A 16038-nucleotide genomic window follows, 5' to 3' on the forward strand; every position below is an offset into this window, starting at 1 on the left:
TTCTGGGCCCTCATGGCAAGAGAGACATGGAGGGGCTGGAGGGTGTCCAGGGAAGGGGACGGAGCTGGGAAGGGGCTGGAGCAGCAGGAGCAGCTGAGGGAGCTGGGGGGGCTCAGCCTGGAGCAAAGGAGGCTCAGGGGGGACCTTCTGGCTCTGCAACCCCCTGACAGGAGGGGGGAGCCGGGGGGGTTGGGCTCTGCTCCCAGGGAACAAGGGACAGGAGGAGAGGGAACGGCCTCCAGTTGTGCCAGGGGAGGGTCAGGTTGGATATTGGGAAAATTTCTTCATGGAAAGGGCTGTCCAGCCCTGGCACAGCTGCCCAGGGCAGTGGTGGAGTCCCCATCCCTGGAGGGATTTAAAGGACATGTGGATGTGGCACTTGGGGACGTGGGTTAGTGTGGCCTTGGCAGTGCTGGGGGACAGTTGGATTCCATGGACTCAGTAGCCTTAGAGGGCTTTTCCCACCTCAGGGGCTCCGTGACATCACTGGCAGATCACAGAGGTCACAGAACCTTGGCCTGCAGTTGGACCTGCCTGGGGCTGGGCCTCACCCACTCTGCCCACCTGTGCTCAGGATGTGGGGGTTGCTGTGAGCCCGGTGCTCTGCCTGGTGAGTGCTCTGGGGACGGAGCCTCCCGGCACTCCCAGCTTCCCTCCTTCCATCCTCGCACCTCTGCCCTCCAGCTCCGGAATCCACCAGCTCTGTGGGCTCTGTGGTGTCCAGGTGTAGCTGCAACACCTTTGTGTGAGATTGAGATATACCTCTGAACAAACACAGCTGTGTACAGGCTTTGGACTGGTTCTGAAAAACACAATCAGCATTTGTCTGTCTGTGACTCATCCCAGCGCCACCATTGCCTTTCCCTAAACCTGTTGTGACATTACTTACATGCTAAATGTTACAGAGTGTTTATTCTGTCTGTGCAGCGATCAGATCCACACTAAATGGACTGCAGAAAGGCAACTTACATGTTAAATGTTATATTTATTCTGTCTGTGCAACAGTCAGATCCACACTAAATGGACTCCTGAAAGGCAGACACTGATTCCTGTTGTGATAAGCATACAGTTTTTTTTAAAAACCTACCTTTTTTTCAGCTAGGAAAGGCAAATTACTTTCTTACCAGTGTTTCTGTGCATTACACCTCAGATGGATTTTTTGCTACTTCATTTTTCTGCTCCTGATCCATCATATGAATGATTTTAGGCACATGAGGAGTCCCCTTCAAACCAGCCCAGCTCTGGGCTCCAGGCAGCTGCAGGAAGGCACATCCCCAGCCCAGAGAACAGTGACTGTGAGGCACAGGAGTGACAATACCAGCAGTCCACTGGAAGGCTGGAGATAAATGGGATGCAATCCCTGGAATGGCCTTTAACTCTGCTTTAATAAATATTGCCCTTGCACCAGTGTTCCTGAGGTCTAATGTGCTTCCCAAACTTGGCTCTAGTGAAGCTGAGTTTGGGTTCCTTTGCAGAGCTCTCTGTCCTCACCCACACCGAGTGCACAGGCTCATGATTCCTTCTGTGAACACTTCACACAAATTTAGATTTATGCCTCATCTCGAATGTAATGTGGAGACTTTAAATGAAGTGTAGTGAGGAACACGGGGTGGAAAGGACTTGTCACAGTGTCCAGTCGTTTGGGGCTGGAGCCACCAGGCAGTCAGTCCTTTCACTGAGGCAGTGCCACCATCCCAGCTGACCAGGTGGGATCAGTCCCAGGCTGCACTCAGGGATCTCAGAGGCCTTTTCCAGCCTGGACAATGCTGTTGTTCTAAGCAGGTCGATTTTTCCTTCCTGCCACTCGGGTTGGAGGGTTGTGCCAGAGCTCGTAGATGTGCTGGTCGGCTGTGTCCCTGCCTGGGTGAGATCCATGTGCTCCCGTGCCAGTGTTGTGCTTTCCCCCAAGCAGCTCCTGTGCTGTGGGCGAGGCTGTGTGTCGGGATGGCAGAGCTCGGGATGGCAGTGTTAGGGATGGCAGAGTTTGGGATGGCAGTGTTTGGGATGGCAGAGTTTGGGATGGCAGAGCTCGGGGTGGCAGAGCTCGGCGTGGCTGTGTTTGGGATGGCAGTGTTTGGGATGGCAGAGCTCGGGATGGCAGTGTTCGGGATGGCAGTGTTTGGGATGGTAGAGTTTGGGATGGCAGAGTTTGGGATGGCAGAGTTTGGGATGGCAGTGTTTGGGATGGCAGTGTTCGGGATGGCAGTGTTTGGGATGGCAGAGTTTGGGATGGTAGAGTTTGGGATGGCAGAGTTTGGGATGGCAGAGTTTGGGATGGCAGAGTTTGGGATGGCAGTGTTTGGGATGGCAGTGTTCGGGATGGCAGTGTTTGGGATGGCAGAGTTTGGGATGGCAGAGTTTGGGATGGCAGAGTTTGGGATGGCAGAGTTTGGGATGGCAGAGTTTGGGATGGCAGTGTTTGGGATGGCAGTGTTCGGGATGGCAGTGTTTGGGATGGCAGAGTTTGGGATGGCAGAGTTTGGGATGGCAGAGCTTGGGATGGCAGAGCTTGGGATGGCAGAGCTTGGGATGGCAGAGCTCGTGGTGGCAGTGTTTGGGATGGCAGAACTCGGGGTGGCAGAGCTCGTGGTGGCAGAGTTTGGGATGGCAGAGCTCGGGGTGGCAGAGTTTGGGATGGCAGAGTTTGGGATGGCAGAGCTCGTGGTGGCAGAGTTTGGGATGGCAGAGCTCGGGGTGGCAGAGTTTGGGATGGCAGAGCTCGGGGTGGCAGAGTTTGGGATGGCAGAGTTTGGGATGGCAGAGCTCGGGGTGGCAGAGCTCGGGGTGGCAGAGTTTGAGATGGCAGAGCTCGGGGTGGCAGAGCTCGGGGTGGCAGAGTTTGAGATGGCAGAGCTCGGGGTGGCAGAGCTCGGGGTGGCTGTGTTTGGGATGGCAGAGCTCGGGGTGGCTGTGTTTGGGATGGCAGTGTTTGGGATGGCAGAGCTCGGGATGGCAGTGTTTGGGATGGCAGAGCTCGGGGTGGCTGTGTTTGGGATGGCAGTGTTTGGGATGGCAGAGTTTGGGATGGCAGTGTTTGGGATGGCAGAGCTCGGGGTGGCAGAGCTCGGCACGGCTCCACGACTGTTATGTAACTGTGCAGTTCAGCAGCCGAAGCCTCCCGCGTTTCCTCAATGCCTGAGTATTCCTGTGGTGCCGTTTATAGCTTTCCATGTGGTGCCCATGAAGATGAGGCTGAGAACGCGGAAAGCTTCTCAGCAATCCAGCCAGATCCACCCGCAGCGGGCGCTCCGGGCCAAGCGGAAACACTCGGAGGTGGAGGAGACCTTACCTGGGGGCGGGGGGAAACCACAGAAAAATGACACCGGCCTCTTGTCTTCAATCAAAAAGTTCATTAAAGGAAGCACACCCAAGGTAAGCCAGCTCTGGGGCCCTGCTTGGCTTTTGGTTGGGTCACAGTCAGTTCAGTGTGTTCTAAACCCGTTTCTGCTGAGAATAAATAATGTGGAAGCAAAACGTAAAGAGCTGGAAGGCAACAAGTGCCTGTGAGAGTTGTGTCAGGAAAAGCAGACTTGGAAATCCTTCAGGAGTCAGTCATAGGTGTATTTAACAGTCTAATAAATCACAGGATTTATTACCTGGTATTTCTTTGTGAAAGTGTTGGCTGATGAATCCAGTAGATTTTTAATTGCTGTTTTAAAGAGTCCTCGAATCCAAATTCGAGGAATCACCAGTATTGGCAACTAAGGCAAGCCAGTCTGTAAGCATAAATTTACTGAAGTGTTTTTAGCATTTTTATTCAAAACTGGTTAGGAGTCAGTCAGTCAATAAAGGTCAAACCTCACAAATCCACGTGTCAGGGAATTGCTGCAGCTGTGTGATTCCTGCAGTGGGCACTGCCCTGCTTAGGGCATCAAATCCAGGTATTGCCAGGGAAAACCACGAAATCTTATCTTGGTCCAGACAGGAATCTGAGCTTTACTGATCTTCACATGTGAACCCCTGTCACATATACATTTGAGGGTGAATTATATATATGCATACATACATATATATATATAAACTTTGATTGGCTGAATGTAACCTTGCTTCAAAAACCTGTGGTTTTTTCTCTAAATGAAGGCCAGTCTAAAAAATCCATCTTCATTCAGTCCCAGCAGTTCAGATACTGACATTATGTAACTGTGAATTTTAAAGAGGAGTAGCTGAGAAGTGGTAACTAATTTACAGTGTATCCCAGATCAGCTACATGATAAATAAAAATCTGATATAAATTCAGAAGTATTTTCTGGGGTTTGAACTAAAGTGTTAAAACAATAACTTTGTAACAAGCTGAAGTTCAGATGGTTTTAAAGTAACAATATATCCTTGAATTGTGAAAAATATAGTGAAATAGAATATTTCATGACATGTTAAACCACGTCAACCTGTCCTGGAAACAGAGAGGTACCAAACAAGAAACATTTCAGCAACAGTTAAATCTGCTTCCAGTTTGCTTTTCATTAAACTGTGACAGTTGATCTTTTTACAGATCTGGTCTATTCCATGGAAAAAAGGAGGCACTGTTCAGTATGTTTCTTTTTTGCCTCCTTTCTCCTTTAAGGAAGAAAGAGAAAACCCCACCAAAAGGAGTCGAATTGAGCGGGACATCGACAACAACCTGATCACATCCACCCCTCAGACGGGGGACAAGCCCAACAAACAGCTGTCCCGGGTGAGGAGGAAAAGTCAGCTCAATGGAGGTGGGTACAGCCCAGCTGGGCAGCCAGGGCTTGGAATCCAGGGGGTACAGCCCAGCTGGGCAGCCAGGGCATGGAATCCAGGGAATCCCAGCTCCACCTGAGCGGGACATTCCTGCAGCAGGGAGGTTACAGCGTTTGATTGACTGCAGTGAGGGCAAGGCTGAGCTAACCACAGCAAAACAAGAGTTCCAGGGCTGCAAGCAGCACCTACATCACTCCTCAGGCACGGTCCTTGTATCTCTTTAAGAACTATTTGGATCGTCAGCATCTATTTTGGAACTAATTTAACTTTCTTTTTTTAATTGTCATTCTAAAAAGCCAATAATAGTTATTTGATTTAGCTCTTCTTCCATTTTCTCACAAATAAAAGTGAATTATGACTCCCAGCTCATGACCTTTGTGGAAGTAACCAGGTGTCCTTAATACTGAAAACACTTGTCAAACACACAAGACAGGTTTCTGTCATAGAATTGTAGGAAACTTTGGATCAGAAGGGAACTCTTAAAGGTCATCTGGACCAGTTCCCCTGTTCCCCTCCCAGCAGTGATGATCCAGCTCAGAATGAGATCTGCCTCTGGAGTTAGATCAGGCCACTCAGAGCCTTGTCCAGGCAAGTTTTCTATCTCTCTAAGGATGGAGATTCCCTGTTCCTCTGAAAACTGTCTGTTCTTGAATATCTCTAATAATGACATGATACAATTGTCAGTGATATTTAGAACATCGTCTGTGGTTCCAACTTTAAAATCCCAATCTTTAAACTTCCTTTCTAAGGAAACTGTGAGGGTGGGGAGGTCCTGGCACAGGTTGCCCAGAGAAGCTGTGGCTGCCCCATCCCTGGAAGTGTCCAAGGCCAGGCTGGACAGGGCTTGGAGCAACCTGGGACAGTGGAAGGTGCCCCTGCCCATGGCAGGGGTGGGATGGTCCATAAGGTCCCTCCCAACCCAAACCATCCTGTGACTCTCTGCTGTTCCAGGGCACATGGAGCACCCTCAGCCCGTGTTACTGTTACAGGGATACAAGTTCTTAATTTAAGTATTCCCCGTTGGTGGGGGCTCAGAGCTGCAGCTGGGACACCCCACATTCCATACGGGAACGGAGCAGTGTGGAGTCCCCGTGCAGCTCCATCAGGCTCAGCTGAAGGGACATTCTCAGCTCATGTGCATGAAATCCATTCCCTCACTTCCATAAGGACAGACATCTCAGAGCCTGGGGGCTGGGAAGAAAAGAATTCTTCTGCATCTCAGTTTCAGAACTGCCATGAGATGGGAATTGGAGTTCTGGGATATACATAACTGTACCTGCACAGTTTGGGAAAACCTTCATTGTTACGTGTGGTATTGTAACGTGAAGATTTGTTTAATTCTGCCCTTTGTTATCTGTGCTCACAACTAAAAAATATTTCACTTTGGAATTGTATTTATGCACATATGTGTGTGTATGTGGAGAGGAACAAATTCTGGACTCGACGTGGTGCAGTTTGGAGGCTCAGCCTTGGCAGTTCACTGACACTTTCTCTTGGTTCCATCTAGTGGAGTCCCCCTGACACTGACACCAGTGTGCTCTGCAGGGGGCACAGCAGCTCTGAGTCTGTCTCCCACCACGTCCATTGAAAGGATTTAAACTTCTATTATTTGTGTAAACAAGGAGTATTTCCTAATCTGGAGTGTTAAACTTATGATGGTGTTGAAATTGACTTTTTGTTTTGATGCTGATAGTAAATTACTGGCTCTTGTGGACAGAGCTGAACCATGAACAGGAGGGATCAGTCCTGGAGAGCAAATGCTGACAGCAGAGGACAGGATGTAACTGAAAACAGCAGCGTGGTGTTACAGGTCATAACTTTTCTCTTGCAGAAGCTGGAAGTTATGAGATGACAAACCAACACGTAAAGCAAAATGGAAAATTGGAAGATAACCCCACCACTGGCAGCCCCCCACGGACAACGTTACTGGGAACCATATTTTCTCCTGTTTTCAATTTTTTTTCACCAGCAAATAAAAATGGTGAGTCTTAGGTAAAAAGCCAGTGGTTTTAAAGCCGAGAGTGAGATTTTTTTTTTATGAAATTGCTGTTCTGAGCAACAGTACACTTTGCATTCTGATTTACAGACCAAGAGTTACTGCTGCCAGATAAAGGGCTCTGCAATTCTTAGATGGGTTGATCATTAATGAAGGAAGGAATAAGTTTATAACCATTAGAATATCTTTGTGCACCTTTCAGTAAAAAAAAAAATAATAAGAAAGTTAAAAAAAAAAAGGATTAAGTTTCTTGTCCCAAACGTATCTTAAAGCCACTTGTCAGGGCCATCATTTTGGTTCTGGTTCTGGTAACGTGACCCAACACAGGTCCCTTCAGTTGTTCTGCAGTTTTGCTGTGTGTGGTTAAGAGGGGCTGTGAGTGTCGGGGGGGAACTCAGAGGTAACGAGCGTCCCCAAATCCCCCCAGGAACGTCGGGGTCGGACTCTCCGGGCCAGGCTGTGGAAGCTGAGGAGATCGTGAAGCAGCTGGACATGGAGCAGGTGGACGAGATCACCACGAGCACGGCGACGTCCACCAACGGCGCGGCCTTCCCGGGCCAGGCCGTGCCCCTGCGGGGCCCCCCCGGGCTGGGGGACACCGAGGAGCCGGGGGACCGGGACCTGCCCCCGCTCACGGGTACGGCACTGCCCTGCTGCCTGCACAGCCCTGCTGGGAACTGCTGCCTGCCCCATCCTGCTGCCTGCCCCAACCTGCTGCCTACCCCATCCTGCTGCCTGCCCCTGTCCTGCTGGGAACTGCTGCCTGCCCCTGCCCTGCTGCCTGCCCCATCCTGCTGCCTGCTGCTGCCCTGCTGCCTGCCCCATCCTACTGCCTGCCCCATCCTACTGCCTGCCCCATCCTACTGCCTGCCCCTGCCCTGCTGCCTGCCCTGCCCTGCTGCCTGCCCCTGCCCTGCTGGGAGCTGCTGTCTCGCCTCAGCCTGGGCCACACAGACACTGCTCGTGCTGGTTTTTATGGTTAATGCACTAATCTGGCTCGTGCACCAAGGGCACAGTTTGGGCAAGACTTGTCTGTTCCTGGTGCAGCTCGGGTGGTCTCATAGCACTTCCTCACATGGAAACAAAAGTTCCAGAGGAAAAGTGTTTCTATGAGCATTGAGTACCCCCCCCCACTGAACGTGCACACTCTGGGCTTGCTGATCTCCAAAGAGAAATGGGCTACATTTTGGTATCTTATATTGGAACCACGTGGTGAATGAGAACCACACAGACCTTACACACAAATCCTGAAAAACTGTCCATATTTCCTTCAAAAGACTCATCATACATCTTTTTTTTTGACAAAAGTTGTAGCCATAAAATGCAGTTTCTCTGTGGATGGGCAGCATCAAATCCTTAACAGTTCCCTAAACCCTGCCCTCAAAGCTTTGGGGATGGGTAGTTTTTGAAGGCTCCTGCCAAGGAGGTAAATGTGACCTCTGAGCAGCCCCTGGGGTGGGAGGTGGGGCTGGGGCAGAGTGTTTCACTGTTGCTTCTTCCCTCGTGTCTCAAGTGCACATTGTGGCTTTGAAGAACTGCACTAATAAGACCAGCTCTTGTGGTTTTTTGTTTTATTTTTTGTTTTGGTCATTTTCGTTGAATTTTAGCACCAGTATCTCCAGACAGTGGCTACTCATCAGCTCATGCAGAAGCCACCTATGAAGAGGACTGGGAAGTCTTTGATCCGTAAGTGTTTGTACTGAAAACAGTCAATTGACCATTTTGGGTATTGGATTACGATATTTTAATTTATATTTATTATTATATTACTTTTTAACATTATTATTTATTAATATATTTATTATTATATTACATTTTAACATTATGATAATGAACTCCAAAAGCCCTTAACTTAAAAAAATAATTGTATATTGTTGTGGGGTTTATTTCAATTTAAAATACTTATTTCCTGTGCATCCCTAAATATTTCAAATATTTAGTTGACCTAAAACATTACAGTTTTACAGCAAAATCTGTGTTCTTTTCAGATATTATTTCATCAAACATGTGCCCCCACTAACAGAAGAACAGCTGAACAGGAAGCCAGCTCTCCCACTCAAAACCAGAAGCACACCAGAGTTTTCATTAGTTCTAGACTTGGTAAATATCTTTATAAACACAAACCAAAGCAGGGGGATGGGGCATTTCCCTTATTTTGCTTGTGAAAATCAGTCGTGTTTGCTTTATACAAAAAGGCTGTTGAATGTCACATAAATTTTAGTATTTTTAGTCAAAAATACTAGTTAAAGTAGTTAAAAGTAGTTTAAAAAGAAGTAATAGTGGCAGGAATAGAATGCTTGTTGTATTTGTCAAATACTTGCATCCTTTTTAAAAAAAAAAATTACAGTTTTTATCATTTCACAATCTTTTCTTTCTTTTATGTATTTTTGTAATAGGATGAAACATTAGTGCACTGTAGTCTAAATGAATTAGAAGATGCTGCACTCACTTTTCCAGTTCTTTTCCAAGATGTCATTTACCAGGTAAAAAGAAAAACACAAACCCTTTTACTTTGTTTAAGGTGGGAATCCTTGGGGTTTGTATTTGCTCTCATCTTGTGTAAGGAGAGAGAAGCCTGGTGATAAAGTTACACCTGTCTGGTGATGAACTGCAGGTGGCACATTTGGCAAGAAACTTTGTCTTCACTTCAGCTGTTCCCCTTTTCTTGCCCTCTGGTCACTTGGTTGTGTCCACACAGAAATGTGATATAATTCAGTTCATGCAGCACAGCTCCTTGTGGACATTCACTGTGATGGGAATGGAAATTTAAGCCTATTCCTAAGTGACTTTTAAAAAAATTGATAAAGCTGAAATCACCCTGAAATGGGGCAGTTCAGCATCCTCCCTTCTCTCCCTGGATATTTCAGTACCTTTCCTCGAAGCTGTAGTTCTGTGTGGGCAATCTCTGAACAGAAATAACTGTGAGCAGAGCCTGGGGCTGCTGTTTTTACCCCTTTGTGTTGTCACTGCGGGCTCAGGTCACAACCAGGTCTGTCCAACACACACCAAATACCACCTGAGGGTTGGCCCCTGCCCTCACTCCCACCAGTGCTCCAGGGCCCTGGGGCTGCAGATTTACAGAGGTGCCTCCCTGGGAGCCCAAATCCTGTATTTGGAGTTCAATCAGAGGCAGAAATCTCCTGACTCGGTGTCTCTTTTGTGAGTCCGCAATTTCTTACAGGGAACGATTTCTCTGTGTGTGCAGTTCTGTGCTGGTGGTATCCAAGTTTATGGAAATTTGGAAGTAGCTGAAGCCTTTTCCAATCCCTTCTGCCACCCCAGGCTCAGGTGTGATTGTGTTCAGGTGTGACTGTGTTCGGGTGGGATTGTTAGTGGTTGTTAAGATGATGATTTAGTTCAGGTGCTGGCTCACGGTGTCCAGTGCTGGAACTGGTGCTGCCCCACTGCTGAGAGCTGAGTCAGGATGTTCAGTCAAAGCAACCAGTTCCATTTTTAATTTAGAGACTGTTCAACTTTTATATTTTACTGAAATTATTTCTAATTCCATCCAATTTCCCAGTAGCTCAATGTTATCATCTCACACCTTCACTCAGAGCTGCTCAGGCTGTGAGCCAATGGAATATTGGCGTAATGAGGTTATAGTGGAAGTTACTATTTGCTGTTTATTTCTAATGCCCATTTTGGCCTCCTGTGTACCAGGTGGCACAGTGTGGGGTGGGTGAGGGCTGGAGGAGCCTCAGTGTTCACTAAAGCCCATCTCTGCTCCAGGTGTATGTCCGGCTAAGGCCGTTCTTCCGAGAGTTCCTGGAACGTATGTCTCAGATTTATGAGGTAAAACAATTGGACACTACTTTTGAATTTCATTTTTAAATTATATCCACACACTTGCATCTCAAGTAACGACTTTTTCCCCTTCAATCCCCAGATCATTCTGTTTACTGCTTCTAAGAAGGTGTATGCAGACAAGTTATTGAACATCCTGGACCCCAAAAAGCAACTGGTCAGGTAAAAACAGAACATTGTGAACATAACCTCAAGGACCAACACCTGTACTTGCTCATCCTCTGTTAGGCTGGCTCATGGCAAATGTCCTCTTGGGGATCAGAAATGTGCTTTGGAATACACACTGCAAATAAAGGAAATGAACTGAGTATCAGATTACCTTTATACTCAAAATCGATTTATTAACTATAAATTATGACTTGTATAACTTTTACAATCAGCATGCTGTTTGTTCATATTCAATCACAAAATCATTTGTCTGTTGGTTTTGTATTAGAGCTGGTTTGGTTTATCATTTCTCAATACTGAGCTTTGTTGGGCAGTGATTGGCTTTTCCAGTTCCTTAAGGCAGAAAGAAATTCTATGGGGTGAGATTCTGTTATGCTCCCCTGGAAGGAGGACTGTACCTTAGGAAGTTGAAACCAAAGAGATTTCTGCTCAGGGGTTCCCCCTCCTGGGGTGCCCCAGGTCAGGGAAGCAAACACCTGCCTGGTGGTGGTCAGAGCTGTGTGACCTGTACCCAGCATCTCTGCACAGCCCTGCTCTGTATCCTGGTGTTGTATATTCTGAGGGAAACTGGATTTTCCTCACACACACAAGAAAAGACAGTGGTTTTATCCACTGCTTTCACTCGGTGCGTGGGCACATCCCAACTCACTTTTGAAGTGCAAAAGTTAAGATGTCATTAATTTTATCCGGGAACAGTTGTATTGTGTCTTGGTTTATGTGACATCCACCACAGAATCCCAGTCTGGGCCTGGTGACCTCCTTGCCACTGTGTAAACTAGACTTGGGAATGCTTTCAGTCCTTGGAATACCTGAGCCTGGCTGTGTCAGTGGGTGGGATGGTGGGCAGGAGGCACTGGCACCTCCAGAGCGTGAGCCAGGACTGGGATCATCCCTGTGTTAGGGCAGGGGAAGGCCAGTTAGACACAGAGCCAGCCAGGGTTTGGGACTGTGCAGAGCTGTCCCCGTGCTGCCCCAGTGCTGTGGCTCCCGTGCCTGCAGCAGCCGTGGTGCCCGGGCTGTGCCCCAGCCCGAGGTGCTGCCAGGCCTCCTGTGACTCACCCTCTATATATAAATGCTGAGGCAGCAGCTCCTTCCCTCCATGGCAACGTTGGGAGCTCAGCTCCTGTATGGAATTAAGCACACTATGTACAGCTTCTGAAAACTCCATTTAAAAATACAAGCAGCCTGGAAGGGGACTGCACTGTCATGGGGCTGGGCGACCCCAAACCTGCCCAGTTTACAATTTATAATTCTGTTGATGTGCCATGAAATGTGAGTTTTATTCCTGCTGTTTTTTTAATCTGACTCCTAGTCAATCCATCCATTTCTTCTGTCATGAGTTACACAGGAGCAGATTAATTGGAAAGGAAGGAATTGATGGGATGTTTTGGCCTCGAGGCTTTTTTTCAAGCTACAATAACTGAAATAGGTTAATTGCCAACAGAGGTGTAATAGGAAAGGAAACATTTCTTGTTATACTTTGTGCTCTGGCACTCGATGGCAGGGGGAGGCCTCATTCTGTGGGAGCTGGACAGAGTAAAGGGATAATAACCCCCAGTAAATTGGCTCCTGTGCAGCACCTGGGGCCTGGCACATCACTGGGGTGTTTTGAGTGCCTTTGTCAGTCTGAAAGGGATCAGAAAGCAAGAGCTGTTTAAATACACACACCCACAGAACTGGGTTGGTGCAAAGTCACCTGAACTGGGCATTTTACCACTGGAAAGCTCTAAAGCAAATGGGAAAGGAGCACAATTCTTTAAAAGGGGCAAGGAGATTGGAAGAGAGGAGGTTGAGTAAGGCCTGGCAGAGTCACCTGTTCCTGACGCGGTGGGGATGTTGTCATTTGCCTCATTAATTAGTATCTTCCTTTAATGACAGGCATCGACTTTTCCGTGAGCATTGTGTGTGTGTACAAGGGAATTACATCAAGGACTTAAACATCCTGGGCAGAGACCTCTCCAAAACCATCATCATCGACAATTCACCGCAAGCCTTTGCTTACCAGGTGAGGGGCTGAGGGCAGCAAACCCCTCAGGGAGGGCAGAGCTCCCTGGGGCAGCACACTGCAGCCCTGCAGCTGGACTTCCCTTCTGACTGAAGTCTGGGGCCAGTGAAACCCTGCACTTGGATCTCTCTGCTTGTTTAAGTTTGGGGCTTACGTTTGTTTTGAAGTTTACAGACCAAAACTGTGGGGAAAATACACGTTAATGAACTCTGACTTGGAAACATTTTTCCTCCAGATGCTATTTCACAAGTCATATTTGTAAATAAATTAAGTATAAATCATGTCTTGATGATTTTCTTTTTCCTTTTTTAACTTTAGCTTTCCAATGGAATTCCTATAGAAAGCTGGTTCATGGATAAAAATGACAACGAACTCCTAAAATTGATTCCATTTCTGGAGAAACTCGTAGAGCTGGTGAGTGTTTCCTTTCTGTGGCTCTTGCCAAAAACGTCAGTGAGCTCTTTTAAGTATTTTCACATAATTTAAGGGTTTTGAGTCACTGAGATTTAGGCTGATGAGGGTCCCGTGTGTCCCTGTATGACTAGGCTGCTGTGGGCTGGATTTTAGAGTGGGCACAGGGGCGTGTTCACACAGCAAAGGGGGGACTGCTGGCACTGCTGACTGTGCTGGAAACCAAGGGCAGTGGGGTGGGGACATCAGTGATAAGGAAACTGGGGGTCTGGGGACGTTTGCATGACACAGTGCCCGTTGTTGGGAGTGCTGTGTGCCTTTGTTCTTGAAACAAATAAATTACCCCAAATTGTTGTGGGTGTTATGTAGTTATTTCTGTAAACCTCTCGGATGACATCATTCATTGCTTATATTTTGCTATATTAAAATAGGGGTGTTAGACAGTGAACCCTGTGAAAATGCGATTCCTGGCTGTGTTCATTGCCCTAAACCTGCACTTCTCCCCCCAGAACGAAGACGTCCGACCTCACATCAGAGACAGATTTCGCTTGCATGACTTGCTACCCCCCGATTAAAGCCTTTGCTCTCGCTGCCGAGGGGAGGAAATGCAGGACCCTGTTGGACTAATACAAAACATTGCCATTACTGTTGAAATTTTGCATTTTTGTACCCCGTCTTGCTTTTCTTATCTTTGGTGCCCAACACTGATCAAGGGTTACAGAAAGAGACTTTCTACACCTGAGGTTGCCGCCATCAGTACAATCCAGTACCCGCAGTAGGGAGGCTAGAACAGAAAAGGCTTTAGAACTAGTGCAACTCCAAGGAAATTTTTTATGTACAGGACATCTGCAGTTTATAAAGAAAATTCTGTTTCTGCCACCAGCAGTTTGACCTGTAGAAACACAGGATTTTATGATACAACAGAGATTGAAAATGGACTCGGATTTTCTCTCTGTTCGGTGCTCTAAGTGGGTTTGTAGCCACTTTTCTGTTACTTTTAAGATTCTCATTTCAACAGGAATGGCCAGTAAAAGTTGTTTTATTTTTCCTGTTAAGGTTTATAACCTTTTTACATTTTTGACCTGTATTAGATTAGAATTTCATTATGCATTCCTTTTAGTTGAGGCGCTTCATAGTTTTTCTGGAAATAGCCAAATTTTGTTAGTTTTTTATTAAACAGTTGGCTGGCCGTTTCCCTGCTTTGTCTGCCTGCATCCTGTATATTTGTTTAAAAATATTCTCTAGTTTTAGCCCACGTAAGTTTCATTTAGAAAGAAAAAAAACCCCCCGCATTTATATTTTCTTTCTGTAATATTCTACTGTAGTCGAAACCTTTTCAAAAATCAAGAGACTGGCTAGATAAGAAGATAAGAATTACTAATATTCCGAATCTTTTAAACCATTGTGATGGCACGTACTCCGGACAGAGCACACCTGGCAGTGGCCCCACGGATGGACAAGGAATACCTCACACTGTGCTGTGCATGGACCTGGCCAGGAGGAGGAGCGTGGTCAGCTCGCAGGTTTGCTGGGATCCCATTCCTGCTGCCTCGTTTGCTCCGGGACTGCCGCGCTCCGCTCAGTATTCCGGGGAGTCGGGCCTGGGCTGGGCACCCCTGTGACACTCCCGGTTCCAATCAGCCTCTCCCGGGGAGCAGCCCCTGGCAGGGCTCCACCTGCCATCCCAGTGGTTTCCCGAGGGAATAGGCCCCAGCCGTGGCTCCTAATGCAGCGCCCCGGAGGTGATATTTTTGTAACGGTGGGAAATCTGCTTTTCCGGAGGCTTTTTATGGAAGGTAGAATTTGTACAAGGTAGGAAGCTTTGCCTCTCGACTGCATTACCACGCCACAGGCTCGGACTGGTTTTGTGTAAAAGATGTCACAGAACGGCACTTTTTCTAAAGAGAAGTTTGCTATTTTGTATGCTTGATAAGAAAGTACAGTATTGGAAATTAAAGGTGGACAGCTGATAATTGAGAAGTATGTCAATTAATTTTTTATGTATATTACCTGTTTACTTGTACAATTTTATTGTACAAATTACATGCAGCTTCATTTTCAAATGAGTCCTTAAAATAAGGAAAATCTTTTTAGCAAAACATTTAATTTTTGTATTTTTGATTTTAAAAGGCATGAGTTATGTCAACTTTTTCCAGTGTATTAATGAAGATTTTAACTTTTCATCAGGTTGAGTGTTTTCTTACTATATTATCTGTTGTGTATGTAGCTAGCACATGGTGTCACTGAACTGTTAAACTTAGCATGTAGAGCAAGCCTGTTTTGTGGAAAATCCTTATTCATTAAAAACAAAATCATCATGGCAGATTTTCTGCAAAAAAGTGAAAACATTTGCAATTCAGAATACTGATTTTTTTTGTATTTAAAGAAAGGTATTTTGCTTGCAGGAAAGAAATACTACAGATTCATTTTAATGAGAATCTTTTAAATGTATTTATCTTTAGGGCATCTGGGCATCTTTACGCTGTTTGTCTTATGTCTTTATTGAAATAAAATGTACAGAACATTACCTTTACATCTGCTTCGCGCAGCCGTGTCGCCCTGGGCAGCCCTTCCTCGGGGGCTGTGCCCATGGCTCTGGAAGGATTGCTGGATTTTGGAAGTGGGCAGCTTGTGTTGGAGCTGCTCCTTGGTTTGCCAGCCCGTTGTCAGTTGTTCTTTGCGATGTAAATCTGAATTTGAGGGGTTTCATTAGTTTAGGGGCAAAGCTTTGTGTAACAGGGTGTTTGTCCAGATCTCTCACGTCACAGAGCTGCTGTGAGTCCACTGACCCACCAGAGTGAGCCCAGTTTGGTTTAGTTCGTGGCCTTTCTCTGGCTGTAAAGGGTGTTCAGCTGTTCAAACAATGTCCTTGTCTCCAGGTCCTCTCAGTGGCTCCCCCGTTCCAAAGGTGCTGCCGGGCTGAGGAGAGCAG

General features: G+C 46.9%; 1 protein-coding gene across 3 annotated transcripts; it reads left to right on the forward strand.

The window, feature by feature from the left end:
* The first annotated feature begins 486 nt into the window (after nt 1-486).
* On the forward strand, nt 487-15633 carry CTDSPL2 (CTD small phosphatase like 2). Of its 3 annotated transcripts, none has more exons than XM_032700576.1 (14): nt 487-610; nt 3164-3372; nt 4562-4700; nt 5242-5310; nt 6554-6703; nt 7146-7355; nt 8326-8404; nt 8707-8818; nt 9115-9201; nt 10448-10510; nt 10605-10684; nt 12569-12695; nt 13014-13109; nt 13616-15633. In XM_032700576.1, exons 2-14 carry the CDS (start codon nt 3181-3183, stop codon nt 13679-13681), a joined length of 1470 nt encoding a protein of 489 aa, XP_032556467.1. In that variant the 5' UTR covers nt 487-610; nt 3164-3180; the 3' UTR covers nt 13682-15633. The 3 variants fall into 3 exon arrangements, with proteins under 3 accessions (XP_032556467.1, XP_032556468.1, XP_032556469.1); XM_032700577.1 differs by having other exon boundaries at nt 5245-5310; XM_032700578.1 differs by lacking the exon at nt 5242-5310.
* The last annotated feature ends 405 nt before the right edge of the window (nt 15634-16038 follow it).

Source organism: Chiroxiphia lanceolata, chromosome 12 (genome assembly GCF_009829145.1).
Source record: "Chiroxiphia lanceolata isolate bChiLan1 chromosome 12, bChiLan1.pri, whole genome shotgun sequence".
In the NCBI taxonomy this organism is placed as follows: domain Eukaryota; kingdom Metazoa; phylum Chordata; class Aves; order Passeriformes; family Pipridae; genus Chiroxiphia; species Chiroxiphia lanceolata.